The sequence below is a fragment of the Maniola hyperantus genome, chromosome 27 (genome assembly GCF_902806685.2).
Source record: "Maniola hyperantus chromosome 27, iAphHyp1.2, whole genome shotgun sequence".
Taxonomy (NCBI): Eukaryota; Metazoa; Arthropoda; class Insecta; order Lepidoptera; family Nymphalidae; genus Maniola; species Maniola hyperantus.
In genome coordinates this window covers 5,465,635-5,484,813 of record NC_048562.1, presented here as the reverse complement: position 1 = coordinate 5,484,813, position 19,179 = coordinate 5,465,635, and the positions used below count along the sequence as shown (strand labels likewise).

Genomic DNA, 19,179 nt, shown 5'->3' with positions numbered 1-19,179 from the left:
CTGTCTGTCTGTCTGTCAAGAAACCTACAGGGTACTTCCCGTTAACCTAAAATCATGAAATTTGGCAGGTAGGTAGATCTTATAGCTGACATTTGGGGAAAAATCTGAAAACCGTGAATTTAGGGTTAGATCACACAAAAAAAATTAAATTGTTGTCATGAACTAATAATTAGTAATTTCAACTTTCGAAGTGAGATAACTATATCAAGTGGGGTATCATATGAAAGGTCTTCACCTGTGCATTCTAAAACAGATTTTTATTTATTTTTATGCATCATTGTTTTTCAATTATCGTGCAAAATGTCGAAAAAATACGACTGTAGTACGGAACCCTCATTGCGCGAGCCTGACTCGCACTTGGCCGGTTTTTTTTATTCATATAAACTTTTTACAAGTTCTTACTTATGAATAGTCAGGTAGTTTTAATTTACCAATTTAATTTAGCATGGTTATGTCCAAAAAAGGGATGTTGCCACTATTTTAAATAAATAAATAACCTTTTATTTGGGACCATAGCGCACAGTACAAAACACAACAACACCAGACAAACGTACATAAACAAAACAAAACAAAAAACACAACAAAAAACAAAGCATTTAGACAAAATCTAATTTATCTAATTTTGACATCCGCGGTTGCGAATGCGGATTATTAAAAGTTCACATCCGCGGAGGCGGATGCGGATGTCTGAACTAATGCGAATGTTCCGCATTTGTGGATATGGATTCGAATATCCATAACACCCTGTGGGGTACCCATTGCACACTTCTTGATTGGTCAGTTAGCGAACGAAGATATCAACTAGCAAACGCGCGAGGCACGCGCCACTCTGGCCCCGCCCACTTTCTTTGCAGGTCGCTACTTGTTGCGAATATGAACCCGCATCCGTAAAAGCTCCGCATTAATTGGTGCGGATGCGGATGTCTGAACTAATGCGAATGTTCCGCATTTGCGGATGCGAATATCCGTAACACCCCTGGTCCCAAACCTTTCTTATTCTGGGAAGAGACCCCGTGCTCTGTAGTGAGCCGGTCGTGGGTTAATAATGATGATGATACCTATTTATAGAATAGGTAGGTGCTCTAGTAGTGCAATGAGGAAAGATTTTGAGGAAAACAACGGGATCTCTAATAAACCGGAAAAGTGCGAGTCGGGCTCGCACATAAAGGGTATACCATCATAGATATTACTAGCGACCCGCCCCGGCTTCGCATGGGTGCAATGTAGATACTAATGTGGTGTCAGTGATACTTCCATACTAATATTATAAATGCGACAGTGTGTCTGTCTGTCTGCAAGCTTTTCACGGCCCATTGCGCGTTAATTTTAATTTTACGATATTTCATATTATTTTAATTTTGTGGTATCTCCTAAGATGTTATTCTATAGGTATTAAACTAGATGATGCCCGCGACTTTGTCCGTGTGGATTTAGGTTTTTTCAGAAACCCGTGGGAACTCTTTAATTTTCTGACAGACAGTCACGACACACTTTCGCAATTATAATATTAGTATGGATGACGTAGTTTTCCGACCTAATTCACATTATTTCAATTTCCCTAGGGATCTCTAATTTTTTTAAGAATTAAACTATACCTATAAACCTTCCTCTTGAATTACTCTATCTATTGGTGAAAACCACATTAAAATCCGTTGCGTAGTTTAAAAGATCTAGGCGTTCATACATACATACAGACGCGGGAAGCAACCTTATTTTGTACTATGTAGAGATAATACTACGTAATTATAATATACTATAACTATACTACGTAATTATAACAAAATCGCGAAAATATTAAAGATTTAAGTATAAAGAATTAGAAGAGTTAGAAGAAAGTAATTTCATTGGGGTACTTTTTAGTGCACACTTTTTAAAAACACAAAATAAAGATTCTTTATAATCCACACGCGACACTTTTAAAACTGGAACGTTTAAAAAAAAAAGAATCAAGATCAACGAGATACCTACTTTATAAAGTCGACATTAATTAATCCAAGGTCGACATTGAAATATTGAAAGGCACTTTTTAATGCACACACAATTAATTATTGATTAACGATTTTTCTTTTTATATTTGTACAAGTAATTTAAATTTTCGCAATTATATTTATTTAATTTAAATTTTCGCACTCACAATAATTTACGATCGATTATTCAAACTATTTTTTTTTATTTGTATAATTTTAATTTATGCCCGCAATAATTTATTTCGATTGATTACCGGTTTTTATTTTTTTATAATTTGTATAATTTATGTATTTTTATCGGTTTTAAGCTAGAGCAAAGCAGAATACTGCATTGCTCAGAGACGCGGGCCAGACTAGGCTGCATGCATCTGTCAGCATACGACGTATTTTAAAGGGTGACTTTTTGGCAAAGGTCAGTCGAATGAAAACCTGACCTATTACAATTTAAATATTGGGTAGGTACTTTTTTTAAATTCCACGATTAATATACTTAAGTACATGGAGCTACAAGCTTAATTTGCAATAATGTACCAAAAGAGGTAGGTAAATATGTATGGTCTCTCTCTCTCTCTCTCTCTCCGGTCGTTCCTTCATTGCTGAAGATCGTGGTCCTGGCAACCTGCCCTCGAATGGATTATCTGTTTCCATCGGCTTCTGTCGGTGGCCATTTTCGCAATGTGATAAAATCCACACCTGCTGGACTCCTTTAGCTGGTCAGACCACCTAGTTGGTGAGCGGCCTCTCGCTCTTTTGCCCTCAGTGTTGCCCGTCACTATGAGCTTTTCTAAGCTGTCATCCCCCCGCCGTATGATGTGGCCGAAATATGAAATATGAAAATGTATGGTATGATGAAATATGTATGGTACAGTGCCACAAAGCTATCTTGGCACGTGGCGAAAATCGGAACTAACGTTGCCGTCAAGTGTCCCCTTTGTTTTTGTTTGTATATTCTAAGCCTTTATTTTCCAACAGCGCCCCCCCATCAATGTCATTCAAGTGCCAAGAGAGCCTTGCCGCACTGTACAACTTGCAAGATGCGATGTGCACCGCCCACCTTCCCGCTACTATTGAAGCAAGAAAAGCAAGCGATTTCGAAATCATAAAACTTAGGTAGAAAGATCCTATTACAATGTCAAGGATTATCTAAATATATATGTCGGAGAATGGCCGCTTTCATCGACGTTATCATCGTCGGCCTGGGGTCTCGTGGGCGTCATTAGGGTGAAAGCAAGCACCAAAAAGTCTTTTATAGTTTGTACAATTTAATTTATAAACAAATGACGCGGACGTCTTGACAGTTGACACTTCACAAAATATAATCAGGTATTATAAGAATCCGAGCCGTGGGTTTGCGACACCTATTTGTTCTGAATTTTGGGAATAAACACTCTCATATAATCGTTTCGACACATCTCACTTTTTCACTTCAAAGAAATAATAAATTAGCCAAACATCTCCTGTTTGCCTGTCAAACTTCCATTTCTTATTTTCAATATGGCGTCGCAACCCCACTCAAGGCTGCCCTCTGCCCAGATCCAACCTCGACTTTAGTGACTTTTAATCTAATTATGTAATGAAATTGAAATTTTACACATATAAAAAAATTAGATAAATCAAATTAAAATTAATAAAAATTAAACAAGGTTATTTTCCATTAATCAGTATCTCACGTATTGCAAGCAACAAACAACTCTTCTCAGAGTTCTGACTTCCTCCACACGGCCTTCCTGGCGCTTCACGCGTCCTCGTGTGATGTTGAGGGACGAGGATCATCATTATCTGTAAAGACAAAACAAAATTTTAGGTAACCCAGTTCGGCTACTCCTGACAAAGTAAAAACGTGTAAGTTCAATTTTTTTTTTTTTTTTTTTTGCATAGTAATTTTACCTAGAATACATTCTGCAGCACTACTTGTACCAATAGGCTGACAACTCAAATGTCCCATGAAACCTGAATTCTAACAGCCTCTACGTTTTTTTTTTTTTTTTTTAATTACTTGATATAAACAACCATCACGCTTCATACTAACTCCTTTGTTATTGAAACAGTCATCTCGCTAATCATCAACAAAATTGCCTAAGCTACCTCGCCTTTTATCATGTAAACGGCCACCTCGCCGTTTATGGTCAAAACAGCCACCTCGCCGTTTATAATCAAAATAGCCACCTCGCCGTTTATAGTCGAAACAGCCACCTCGCCGTTTATAGTCGAAACAGCCACCTCGCCGTTTATAATCAAAACAGCCACCTCGCCGTTTATAGTCGAAACAGCCACCTCGCCGTTTATAATCGAACAGCCACCTCGCCGTTTAAACAATCCTTTTTTTTTTTTTTTTTCTAAATAACCTTAACGTCCAAACATCTAAATAACCACGGCTATGGGTACACACAACTGTTCTTACATTTTTTTTTTTCTTTTTATTTTTTTTTACATTCAAGACATTAATAAACTAGCACAAAGATCTTACCATCATCATTTTCACTCGAAGAATAGGGGTCTAGCTCAGTAGGGACATAGGATTGGGGAAGTGGACGTAAACGATCTCTCGAGTACTTATAAGTGCGATTACAGTTCAAACTCTTAAGGTGATACCTGTCACCGTCTAGTATTTCTACGACTTTATAAGGCCCTTTGTATTTAGGTTCCAATTTGGTTTGATTCCGTTCATGATTTTGAATTAAAACATAATCTCCTACAGAAAATGAAGTTACTCTAGCCTTGTTTTCGTCAAATCTCGCCTTATCGAGACGAGCATTATTTTTTATTAATCTATCAGCTCGCGTCCTGACTTCTTCTAAATTTACCTCAATTTCATGATCATCTACAGTTAATAAATTTAAAGGTCTACCTACTCTACCTATCAACAACTCTAGTGGACTCGCTTTCGTCACTCTATGAATCGTGCTATTTATAGACAGCTGAATATCGTCCAATGCATCTTGCCACGACCTATTTGGACTAACCTCTACAATAGTCAACATGTTTTTGAGAGTACTCATTATCCGCTCTACTTGACCATTAGCGCGACAAGAACCGGTTGCTATAAAATGAAGCTGGATATTGTGACTAGTACAAAACTCTTTGAACTCCTTATTTGCGAAGCATCGCCCCTGATCCACTATTATACGCGCTGGTGTCCCGAAAAGTGATATAGTAGTCTTAAGAGCGTTAATTGCACTTTCCGTGTTAATTCTCAGTGAATGCCTAAGTAACACGTATTTAGTGAAAGCATCTACAAGCACAAAAACGTACTCCTTTAGATCACTTTTGCCACTAAGCTTTCCTGTGGCATCTATATGGATTGTATTCCATGGAATGCTAACTTTTGGGATGGGATGCAATTCTATTTGTTGTTTACCACTATTTGATTTAGCCACTTTACACGTTATACAATTTTCAACGAATTTCCTAACATATTTTGGCATATTAGGGAACCAATAGTGTTGGTATGCCTTTTCTAAAGTTTTATCCCACCCCAAGTGGACAAGCGACTCATGAATATGATTTATAACTGACCAGCGAAAAGCCCTTGGTACTATTGGTAGCCACAGATTACGGTTATTCCTTTGAATTTTTCTATAGAGAACATTGGATCGCAGCTCATAAATTCTACAACTCTCCAAATCAAGATCATCGTTTTCAAGTTTATGAATAATTTGATTGCACTCGGGATCTTGTCGTTGTTCAGCTTGTAACCAGTTTGAAGATAACTCAGCTATATTAACGCGTTTCTGTACTACGCAATTTACCTTATTGAAACTCTGAGTATCACTAATAGTACTGTTCGCTTCAGGTTGGTGATTCCTCGAAAAAAAATCGACATGAGTCATTTTTTTTCCTTCCCTATACTGTATATCGAAATCAAAGGCTTGGAGGAAAGCCCACCACCGGTGTACTCTGGGTGTTAAATCTACTTTAGCTCTGGATGCCTTAAGAGAATTGCAGTCAGTGACAACTGTAAAGGCCCTACCATATAGGTAGTGTCGAAAATGCTTAACTGAATTAACAACTGCTAATGTCTCTAACTCGTAGGAGTGATATCGAGACTCTGCATCAGTAGTTCGTTTACTGTAATATTCTACCGGATGTAGTTTCCCTTCAGCCCTCTGGAAGAGAATCGCGCCATACCCCGCACTACTAGCGTCGGTGTGCAGTTCTATAGGTAGATCTGGGTCAAAAAGCATTAACACTGGGGATGAAGTTAATATAGAGATTATATCTTGCCTAATTTTTTCGTGTTCGGCAGTCCACTTAATTTTAGAATTATTATTATTGTTAGATAACAAACGATAGAGTGGAGCCATTTTAACTGAGAAGTTATTGACGAACTGTCTGAAATAAGATGCTAAGCCCAAAAACTGCCTCAACTGAGTAATGGTCTGTGGTGGTAAGGAATTACATAATGCAATTATTTTACGAGGATTGGGTCTAATTTCACCCTCCGATATTTCGTAACCTAAAAACTGGACTTGTTTCTTAAGAAACACGCATTTTTTCAGATTAAACGAAAAACCTGCATTGCTGAGGGTTTCTAACACCGTACGTAATCTTTCCAAGCCTTGTTCCACATTAATTGCAGGTATAATTAGGTCATCCATGTAGACTATTGCATAAGAATGTACCAGGTCTCCTAGGGCTGTATTAATTGCTCTCTGATAAACAGCAGGAGCGTTGCGTAGGCCAAACGGCATAGTGGTAAATTCGTAATGAGCATCTGGGGTGATAAAAGCGGTTTTCTCTATTGACTCTTCATTTATAGGGATTTGATAGAAACCGCTAGCCATATCTAGACAAGAGTAAAGACGTGCGCCTGATAACCTTTGAACTTGGTCACATATCAAAGGTAAGGGGTAGCGATCAGGAACAGTATTGGAATTCAACTCCCTGTAATCTATGCACATTCGATCTGTGCCATCGCGTTTCTTGACTAACAGAATCGGACTGGAAAAGGGGGACTTACTAGGTCTAATAACTCCGGCAGATAATAGTTCACTACATTTATTGCGTACTATTACTCGTTCTTCAGCGCTCAAATGGTAAGGACGTCGTTGTACCATTTTGCAAGGGTCTACTAGTTTAATTTCTAATTCACCCGTTGTCACTCTACTAGTGGGCGTACCTTCGACAAAGGAGTCCCTAAAGCAGCTGAGAAGTTTCACTAACTGTGGTTTACAATTGTCTGGAATGTCAGTGTCTATATCATTGAAGTCAGTTGCAGCCTTACCTACTTCACAAATATTAACAAGAGGAGAATTCTTAACTATAGTAAGTTTGTCAGTCGATATGTTAACAGAAAACCCTAAAGCCAATAAATCACGTCCTATTAGAATATCATTACTCAGAAATTCGTCAGGTATAACGTGAAACAAAATTTGTACGTCATAGTCACACAGAGTAACCTGAGATAAAATTTGTGAGCTACACAATACGCTTGATCTTCCTACCCCTATCAATGTAACGATTGCATGTTGGAATTCACCAAAAAGTTTACGTGAGATACTCTCTTTAACTAAGGAACAATCAGCGCCAGAATCAAAGCAAAATGAAAACTGCTCACCAAATTGAGTGATCACCCCGGTGACAGGTTTGACATCGCAAACGTCCACTCGTTTCACTATGTTAGATGTGGTGGCAGGTTGCGCGCTGCTGCTTGCACCTGGCCACGTTTTTGAGCACCGCGATGCCACATGACCCTCAACTCCACATTTGTAGCATGTCATCCAAGGCTTCGACGAAGCCACGGCCGTGTTGGGGCGGTCTGAAGTCAGAGTTGTCTGCTGCTTGTCTTGTGAACCTCTGAAACATTCAAATGATTTGTGACCAAATTTTCCACAAGTGTAGCATTTTGTAGATGCAGGATTTAACCTAGGACGCTTGCTATCTTGCATCATATTAGCACTCCTCATATTATTATCATGATAACTCCGTTTGCGATACGAAAATGCCATAAGTTCACGTTGCATTTTACTGCGAGTAGTTATCTCTTCGGAAAAAATATTGCGTTGCAACCGTGGTTCGATTTGCCCCATGTGAGCAAGTATGATAGATACCACCATTTGCTCTTTGTCTAAATTACCCCATCGTGCCATGAGTGAAGTATACAGACGGCTTGCATATGCAGAGAGACATTCCCCATCTCGCGGTTTACCAATGAACATTTTTGAAATTGTTGCTACACACGTCTCTAACGTATCGAAACGAGAGAGGAAAATTTCTTTAAATTCTGCCCACTTCATATTAGGGAAAGCTATTTGTGAAAACCATGTTGCGGCTGAACCTTTCATAGCTCTACTAAGAATAAGAATAAGTTTACTTCCCTGTATATCATGATCCGATAAACAGATATCTGCAGTTGCTAGCCAGGCTCGGGCGTCAGTGTCTGCATCATCCGGTTGGAATTTGGGCAACGTAATATTATTATTGTCTTCCGCAGCTGGCGGATTGCGAAGCGCCTCCACCAGTAGTCGCATGCTCTTTTGTTGAGCCTCGAATAAAACGTGCCAACCATCATTCCCCTTGATTGAGCACTCCTCGTTTGGTGCCTGCACCGATCCCGCATCTGATGTCGGAGAATGGCCGCTTTCATCGACGTTATCATCGTCGGCCTGGGGTCTCGTGGGCGTCATTAGGGTGAAAGCAAGCACCAAAAAGTCTTTTATAGTTTGTACAATTTAATTTATAAACAAATGACGCGGACGTCTTGACAGTTGACACTTCACAAAATATAATCAGGTATTATAAGAATCCGAGCCGTGGGTTTGCGACACCTATTTGTTCTGAATTTTGGGAATAAACACTCTCATATAATCGTTTCGACACATCTCACTTTTTCACTTCAAAGAAATAATAAATTAGCCAAACATCTCCTGTTTGCCTGTCAAACTTCCATTTCTTATTTTCAATATGGCGTCGCAACCCCACTCAAGGCTGCCCTCTGCCCAGATCCAACCTCGACTTTAGTGACTTTTAATCTAATTATGTAATGAAATTGAAATTTTACACATATAAAAAAATTAGATAAATCAAATTAAAATTAATAAAAATTAAACAAGGTTATTTTCCATTAATCAGTATCTCACGTATTGCAAGCAACAAACAACTCTTCTCAGAGTTCTGACTTCCTCCACATATAAAAGGAAAAGCTGACTGACTGATCTGTCAACGCACAGCTACTGGACGGATCGGGCTGAAATTTGGCATGCAGATAGCTATTATGGCGTAGACATCCACTAGGAAAGGATTTTTGGAAATTCACCCCCTAAGGGGGTCAAAAAGGGGTTTGAAATTTGTGCATATCTATAAAAGTTTCACTTTTCGCCACACTGACACCTGCGCAAAACTCACCCTGTTACATATAGGTACGTATAAATTATGAAACCTAGGTCATTCGGCCGTCGCTGCAGTCTGTTCGTTATTTCCATTAAAATGTAGGTAATTGAACGACCATAAAAGGAAGTGAAAACGAAGGTATATTTTTAGGGTTCCGTAGCGAAGGGTGCCAATGGGACCATATAACTTAAGCCTCCGCCGTTCGTCCGTCTATCAGCGGGCTGTATCTTGTGAATCGCAATCAATCAATCAATCAATCAATCAATCAATCAATCAATCAATCAATCAATCAATCAATCAATCAATCAATCAATCAATCAATCAATCAATCAATCAATCAATCAATCAATCAATCAATCAATCAATCATCAATCAATCAATCAATCAATCAATCAATCAATCAATCAATCAATCAATCAATCAATCAATCAATCAATCAATCAATCAATCAATCAATCAATCAATCAATCAATCAATCAATCAATCAATCAATCAATCAATCAATCAATCAATCAATCAATCAATCAATCAATCAATCAATCAATCAATCAATCAATCAATCAATCAATCAATCAATCAATCAATCAATCAATCAATCAATCAATCAATCAATCAATCAATCAATCAATCAATCAATCAATCAATCAATCAATCAATCAATCAATCAATCAATCAATCAATCAATCAATCAATCAATCAATCAATCAATCAATCAATCAATCAATCAATCAATCAATCAATCAATCAATCAATCAATCAATCAATCAATCAATCAATCAATCAATCAATCAATCAATCAATCAATCAATCAATCAATCAATCAATCAATCAATCAATCAATCAATCAATCAATCAATCAATCAATCAATCAATCAATCAATCAATCAATCAATCAATCAATCAATCAATCAATCAATCAATCAATCAATCAATCAATCAATCAATCAATCAATCAATCAATCAATCAATCAATCAATCAATCAATCAATCAATCAATCAATCAATCAATCAATCAATCAATCAATCAATCAATCAATCAATCAATCAATCAATCAATCAATCAATCAATCAATCAATCAATCAATCAATCAATCAATCAATCAATCAATCAATCAATCAATCAATCAATCAATCAATCAATCAATCAATCAATCAATCAATCAATCAATCAATCAATCAATCAATCAATCAATCAATCAATCAATCAATCAATCAATCAATCAATCAATCAATCAATCAATCAATCAATCAATCAATCAATCAATCAATCAATCAATCAATCAATCAATCAATCAATCAATCAATCAATCAATCAATCAATCAATCAATCAATCAATCAATCAATCAATCAATCAATCAATCAATCAATCAATCAATCAATCAATCAATCAATCAATCAATCAATCAATCAATCAATCAATCAATCAATCAATCAATCAATCAATCAATCAATCAATCAATCAATCAATCAATCAATCAATCAATCAATCAATCAATCAATCAATCAATCAATCAATCAATCAATCAATCAATCAATCAATCAATCAATCAATCAATCAATCAATCAATCAATCAATCAATCAATCAATCAATCAATCAATCAATCAATCAATCAATCAATCAATCAATCAATCAATCAATCAATCAATCAATCAATCAATCAATCAATCAATCAATCAATCAATCAATCAATCAATCAATCAATCAATCAATCAATCAATCAATCAATCAATCAATCAATCAATCAATCAATCAATCAATCAATCAATCAATCAATCAATCAATCAATCAATCAATCAATCAATCAATCAATCAATCAATCAATCAATCAATCAATCAATCAATCAATCAATCAATCAATCAATCAATCAATCAATCAATCAATCAATCAATCAATCAATCAATCAATCAATCAATCAATCAATCAATCAATCAATCAATCAATCAATCAATCAATCAATCAATCAATCAATCAATCAATCAATCAATCAATCAATCAATCAATCAATCAATCAATCAATCAATCAATCAATCAATCAATCAATCAATCAATCAATCAATCAATCAATCAATCAATCAATCAATCAATCAATCAATCAATCAATCAATCAATCAATCAATCAATCAATCAATCAATCAATCAATCAATCAATCAATCAATCAATCAATCAATCAATCAATCAATCAATCAATCAATCAATCAATCAATCAATCAATCAATCAATCAATCAATCAATCAATCAATCAATCAATCAATCAATCAATCAATCAATCAATCAATCAATCAATCAATCAATCAATCAATCAATCAATCAATCATCAATCAATCAATCAATCAATCAATCAATCAATCAATCAATCAATCAATCAATCAATCAATCAATCAATCAATCAATCAATCAATCAATCAATCAATATTTACGTACTGTAAACTAGGTGTGATAGCCTAGTGGTTAGGACGTCCGCCTTCTAAACAGAGGTCGGGGGTTCGATCCCGGGCTCGCACCTCTAACTTTTCGGAGTTATGTGCGTTAATTAATTAATTAAATATCACTTGCTTTAACGGTGAAGGAAAACATCGTGAGGAAACCTGCATGCCTGAGAGTTCTTCATAATGTTCTCAAAGGTATGTGAAGTCTACCAATCCGCACATGGCCAGCGTGGTAGACTATGCCAAAACCCTTCTCACTCTGTGAGGAGACCCGTGCTCTGTAGTGAGCCGGCGATGGGTTGAGCATGATATCTATATTTGCATACTAGTACTGTAAACTAGCTGTGATAGCCTAGTGGCAGTGGCGTGCAGATCATAGAGGCATAAAAGCACTGCCTACCCTAGTTGAAATGGCTTAGTGCTCATTTTTCATGATGACCTGTCATTAAATAGGTAGTTAGCTACCTAATGCTTACCCTAGGTTCAAACCCTGTGCACGCCACTGCCTAGTGGTAAGGACGTCCGCCTTCTAATCCCGCAAATTGCTATTGCGCTGGATCCATGTCTCATTAACATCGAAATGAGGTTATTTTGCCGCAATTTGCGGGACTGGTAGAGTATTATGAAATGTCATCTAATTGGATATTAATCACTCAACTTTCAAGGACACTTTGCAGACACATTTCGCGTGGGCGAAGGTATTTCATGAATAGATTTTGCCAGGAACCCTTTATGCCTTCAGGAGCCTTCGGCAGCACAATGACGTAAGCGGTGACGTAGATGAAAAAACGCACGATCATCTCTATTCTCGTCGCATTGCTCATTTCTGAGGGTTGTGAGTCGAAACACTTTTAGGGTTCCGTACCTCAAAAGGAAAAACGGAACCCTTATAGGATCACTTTTTTGTCTGTCTGCCTGACTGTCTGTCTGTCAAGAAACCTACAGCGTACTTCCCGTTGAACTTTTTTTTTTTTTTTAATTTATTTATTCATAATAATTGTACAAAGTTTCCTACATATCTATCTCGCCAAACTGGTGGGCCAGTTTGTTGGCGAGGTGGCGCTCTTAATACTAAGTACATAACTTACTACTATATTTCCTTAACGCTATTCATACACCTATATCTATTCTTATAATAAAAACTGTACTACATACTAATTTAAACCTACCTACTTCACTAAAAGATAAACTAACACAATTGAGTATACTAACAACTTACTAATAAATAACCAAAGAAAACACAAAAACACAAATAAATAATTAAGTAGCATGATAGTCAGTTAGAGAGTCCCTAAGTAAGTGTTTCTTTAACCTCTTCTTAAGGACTCCCTCACTGAGCCTATCGATATCCTCCCCAGCCCAACCGATTGCATTAAATATTTTAGGAACTAAATATGCGCTTATTCTTCTACCGTAGTAGTTATACTAGTACTAGAATCATGTTTGGCAGGTAGGTGCAATGATATTAGAAGAAAAGGTGGGTCTTATAGCAGACGTAAGGGGGAAAATCCGAAAACCGTGAATTTGTGGTCACACTACAAAAAAAAATTAAATGTGGTCATCCATACTAATATTATAAATGAGAAAGTGTGTCTGTCTGTCTGTCTGTCTGCTAGCTTTTCATGGCCTAACTGTTTAACCGATTTTGATGAAATTTAATACGGAGCTAGCTTACATCCCGGGGAAGGTCATAGGCTACCTTTTATCCCGGAAAATTAAAGCGTTCCCACAGGAATAAATGTGAAAGTGTGTCTGTCTGTCTGCTAGCTTGTCACGGCCCAGCCGTTTAACCGATTTTGATGAAATTTGGTACAAAGTTAGCTAACATCCCGGAAAACATAGTCAACAGTTCAACGTCCCGGGGAAGGACATAGGCTACTTTTATCCAAGAAAAATAAAATACTTCCCTTAAAACCTAATTTCACGCAGGCGAAGTCACATACATCATCTAGTCAATAATATTTTATCCGGGTTCGTAACAGAATAAGATAAAATTACGTCGTAGTAACCAGTTAGGTACAAAAAACCGGCCAAGTGCGAGTCAGGCTCGCGCAATGAGGGTTCCGTACTACAGTCGTATTTTTTCGACATTTTGCACGATAATTCAAAAACTATGATGCATAAAAATAAATAAAAATATGTTTTAGAATGTACAGGTGAAGGCCTTTCATAAATGATACCCCACTTGATATAATTATCACACTTCGAAAGTTGAAAATACAAATTATTAGTTCATGACCACATTTTTTTTTTGTGATCTAACCCGAAATTCACGCTTTTCAGATTTTTCCCCAAATGTCAGCTATAAGATCTACCTACCTGCCAAATTTCACGATTCTAGGTCAACGGGAAGTACCCTGTAGGTTTCTTAACAGACAGACAGACAACAAAGTGATCCTATAAGGGTTCCGTTTTTCCTTTTGAGGTACGGAACCCTAAAAAACATTAATCTTACCTATATTCCGTTACGAACCTGGATTAAATATTCTTGACTAGCTGATGTCCGCGATTTCGTCCGCGTGGATTTAGATTTTTGAAAATCCCGTGGGAACTTTTTAGTTTTCCGGGATAAAAAGTAGCCTATGTCACTTTCCAGGTCGTTGACTATAATATACCCATGCAAAAAAATCACGTCGATCCGTTGCTCCGTTGTGACGTGATTGAAGGACAAACCAACAAACAAACTTCGCATTTATAATAGGGGTAGTGATTAGACCTAACGGCGGTTACGCACTCATCCGATTCGAGTCCGTGAAAATATGATCCTTTTTGTTTTGTATGGGAGCTTATGACACGTCGTAGATATTTTTTATATCCGTATTTTCACGGATTCGGATCGGATAAGTGCGTGATCGCTGTAACCAGGAACGAAACTTCGTAATTTTATCTTATTCGTAAAAATACGACGGAACCCAACGCACGCTCGGTATTACCTAATCTAGCAAGTAGGTACCTAACATATAAATTGTCATTGATATTGATCCGTAGGGCGATTGTGTAAAAGCTACATCAATCATTATTACAATCTCAATTGTTCTGATTGGCTGAATTTGTGCGATTCTTGTTGCAACAATGCATTGTGGCCAATAGTGAACGAGCATTAACCAATCAGAGATGATTGCGATCGTGACATTGTAGCTGTCAAACAACCGCGGTAGGGCCACCGGACTCAGGCCCTTACTTAATTACCTAGTTCTAGGTCTTAATAAATCTCCTTAGTTAGTATTAGTTAGTGTTATAAATCTCGAGTCGCGACCGACTTTCTGTAAAGTACCTGTACCCATTGGCCTAACACTCTCGGCTATAGGTGCGTGGTACAGATTGGTGCAAGGCAACATGCAATGTATCATGCAAGGTAAGATGCAAGGTAACAAATTCTCATAGTTTGGACGTCTTGCGCTCGCGAACTGCGCATTACACGCGAACACTGCGAAACCTTTGTGTTCATCGAAAAACCGACAAATCGCGGGTCGGTCCGCGCGCGGCTTGTAATACACGTATAATTTATAAACCCTTATAGTTTACCTTTAAAGTTTACCCTTATAGTTTCGTCATAACCGCCTGTCTGTCTGTCACAGCCATTTTACTCGTAGACTATTAACACTAAAAGCTGAAACTCGGCACAAATATACTGGTCTAAGATCTGTTTAAGAAATGTGTCGACGGTGTAGAATGGCGGAAACAGACGCACGCGAGAGGCTCGTAGTGAATGCGCTGTAAGAGCGCGCCACGCGTCCACGCTTGCAGCGAACATGCAATGAAAGGCAGAATGAAACATTGCATGTTACCTTGCCCCAATCTGTACGCACCTTAACGCACTCGGCGAGCGCCGACTAGGACCGCATTATGTATGTCGGTCTCGCTCGTAGAATACTTATGACGTGTTATTGTTTGCGTTGAAACAGCACGTCTTGTAGAGGCAAGCGACCTCATCTTTAGAAGAGGGTAGCTCTTCTAAAGGGTTTATTCCACCTTCCTAAATAAGACATCCTAAATGGTATAGCTACCGCCAAACTAGCCAACTTTGCGACGCAATGATACTTTGCCCAAAAAGCAATGGTCAATGTGTACTGGTGCCTTTATTAAAGTGAACTGCCTTGGCATTATTATCTTTTTGCAGCAATCAAGTAGCTATCTAAAGAGAATAGAAACACTACATGACAACCGCATATCTGTACTTCTATACTATAACTAGCTTATGCCCGCGATTTCGTCCGCGTGTACTACACAAATTTTGAATCCCTATTTTAACCCTTTTTTTAGGGTTCCGTACCTCAAAAGAAAAAACGGAACCCTTATAGGAACACTTTGTTGTCTGTCTGTCTGTCCGTCTGTCTGTCAAGAAACCTACAGGGTACTTCCCGTTGACCTAGAATCATGAAATTTGGCACGTAGGTAGATCTTATAGCTGACATTTGGGGAAAAATCTGAAAACCGTGAATTTAGGGTTAGATCACACAAAAAAAATTAAATTGTGGTCATGAACTAATAATTAGTATTTTCAACTTTCGAAGTGAGCGACTATATCAAGTGGGGTATCATATGAAAGGTCTTCACCTGTACATTCTAAAACAGATTTTTATTTATTTTTATGCATCATAGTTTCTGAATTATCGTGCAAAATGTCGAAAAAATACGACTGTAGTACGGAACCCTCATTGCGCGAGCCTGACTCGCACTTAGCCGGTTTTTTTTTTAAACTGACTTACTTTCATACAAATTTCAAACCCCTTATTTTATTACTTAGCAATTAAATTTTTCAAAAACCATGATACACGTTTTCTAAGTTTATAACAATAATTAGTAGTTTATAACACAATTTCACGATTGTAACTTCAAAACTGACAGACTTTCATACAAATTTCAACCCCCTATTTTACACCTATAGGGGTTGAATTATGAAAAATCCTTTCTTAGCGGATGCCTCAGCTCCGTCATAATAGCTATCTGCATGCCAAATTTCAGCCCGATCCGTCCAGTAGTTTGAGCTGTGCGTTGATAGATCAGTCAAGCAGTCACCTTTTCCTTTGATATAGTAAAGTTCCTTTGATTATAAAGAGGTAAAGCTTGTAAGTTTGTTTCTAGCAAGTAATCTCTGGAACTACTGAACCGATTTTGAAAACTCTTTCAGAAGTAGAAAGATACATTATTTTTGAGTGACATAGGCTAAATTTTATTTAAAAAAAAATAGAGATTCCTACAAAAATTGTTATAAGCTACCCTTGCAAAGCTGGGGCCTTTTGCTAGTAATTAAATAAGGTCAGAGGGGTAATGGGTACAGTGTACTATAAAGATATGGCTACACTAAAGAGAGAATGTGATAGCCTAGTGGTTATACATCTGCCTCTTATTTGGGGTCCAGGTTCGATTCCAGACATGCACCTCTATCTCTTGAAAGTTTGTGCGTTTTAAGCCATCAATACTTATACTATAAATGTAAAAGTGTGTCTGTCTTCTGCTAGTTTTTCACAGCGCAACAATTTAATCGATTTTGATGAAATTCGGTACAGAGCTAGCTTACATCCCAGGGAAGACCATAAGCTACTATTTATCCCGGGAAATCAAAGAGTTCCCACAGGATTTTTGAAAACCTAAATCCATGTGAGCATCCTACAAGCATGCTTCAAAACATGGTGACCTAATTGCCATTCTATAGAAGTTGCTGGTACCAATAAAAGAAAACCTTGTTTAGTATTTCTCATAACTAAACTATTTTTTCTTTTTTTTTATTCAGATATAAGTTAGCCCTTGAATGCAATCTCACCTGGTGGTAAGTGACGATGCACTCTAAGATGGAAGCGGGCTAACCTGGAAGGGGTATGGCAGTTTTTAATAAATCCATGCCCCTTTGGTTTCTACACGGCATCATACCGGAACGCTAAATCGCTTGGCCACCAGACCAGAAATATAGAAATTATAAAATTCCTAATCCCTGCCAGGAATCGATCCTGGGACCTCCCACTAATAAGACCACAGCGCTTAACACTGCGCCACTTTGTATGTAATATGTGTCTTAACTGCAATTTGATCTGTAAAGATCCCCTCTCGCTCTCTCTTCACTGCAACTGAACCTTAATGGACGTGTTTTAAAGCTGCTGCGCTTTTAAATAATCCTGGAAAATCCTAACGCTGGAGCGCAGTGAACCAGGAAACCAAGTGAGTGTCCCGGATGCTGTAGGCAGCCTGAAACACCTGCAATCCTAAACAAACCTCTCAAAGTATCAAATCAGTTGAATACTCACCCGTATAAGATGTTGAGCTATAGGAGTCAGCCGATGACGCTGATAGAGACCTGCTTCTGTACCGCGCGGACTTCTTCAGAGCCCCTGACTTTCCTCTCGTACCCTCGAACTTCCCCGCTGCACCATCAGGCGCGCCGCCTCGGACCTGGCCGGGATCCGTCACTGGACTATCACTGGGCACATTGGCTGCTGATACACTCTCCTTCCGATGTTGGTTAGGTTCCCCATGGCCTTCAGACATCTTGAAACTCGATATTTTCAATATATTCACTCACGCAAAACAATCGCGGCAATGGTTACAAAACACTATATTTTTACAATTTTAACAACAGAATATCACTGAATCGAATACACAGTCAAACAAAACGGCGTTTGAATAAAACACGATAGTAATCAGAAATCAATATGCGTATCTATAATCGGAAATAAAAAATATCAATAATATAAACAATTCATGTAACGCAACGTTCGACTAGCGTTTTTATTAACGAATTTATCGGTAACTGATTGTTTATTAGAGAAACTAGGGAAACGGTGGCGAAGATATGTACATGGGGAACAGGATAAAGTAGCTTTTCGAGTAACAATTTACATTATAAATTGAAAATTTAATAATTTTCCATTGCCACCGTACTTCAACCGCACAAACGAATCACTCGCCCCGCACCCCGCTTGCCCAGTGTCCTGAAAAATGTGAAAAATTCTGAAGAAGAAACGTCAAACATGTCCGGTCGATAAAAAACCGGTACTATTTCCATGATCGCCACAAAAACCGGTGTTTGTGTTAGTTATACAGTAAAATACATTAAAAGCAACTTTGAAATTAAAAATTAAAGAAAACCGACTTGAATATACCATAACCACTATTAATTTATTGCCGAATATAATTATCATGTACATACAAATACAAAAGTTGTAGTTTAATAATAATACTAGATGATGCCTGCAACTTCGACCGCGTGGATTTAGGTTTTTAAAAAATCTCGTGGGAACTCTTTAATTTTCCGGGATAAAAAGTAGCCTATGTCCTTCCCCGGGATGTAAGCTAACTCTGTACCAAAATTTCATCAAAATCGATGGAACTGTTTGGCCGTGAAACAGCCTAGACAGACAGACACACTTTCGCATTTATAATATTATTAGTATGGATTTTTTGGAGTCAGTGCCAATGACGTGCTAATGTGCAGTCACAAAATAATATGAGGAGTAA

General features: G+C 37.6%; 1 protein-coding gene across 3 annotated transcripts in view; it reads right to left on the bottom strand.

Moving 5' to 3' along the window:
- Positions 1 to 18,641, bottom strand: part of AhcyL1 (Adenosylhomocysteinase like 1) — a 36,128-nt gene extending 17,487 nt beyond the window's left edge. Inside the window, exon 1 of one of the 3 annotated variants that reach the window (XM_034982709.2) lies at positions 17,970 to 18,641. In XM_034982709.2, coding sequence (XP_034838600.1) covers positions 17,970 to 18,210 — 241 coding nt within the window. In that variant the 5' untranslated portion in view covers positions 18,211 to 18,641. Of the gene's footprint in view, positions 1 to 1,853; positions 2,318 to 17,969 lie in introns of those variants that run through there. The other 2 variants (XM_069507963.1, XM_069507965.1) reach the window with 2 other exon arrangements.
- Positions 18,642 to 19,179: the final 538 nt, after the last annotated feature.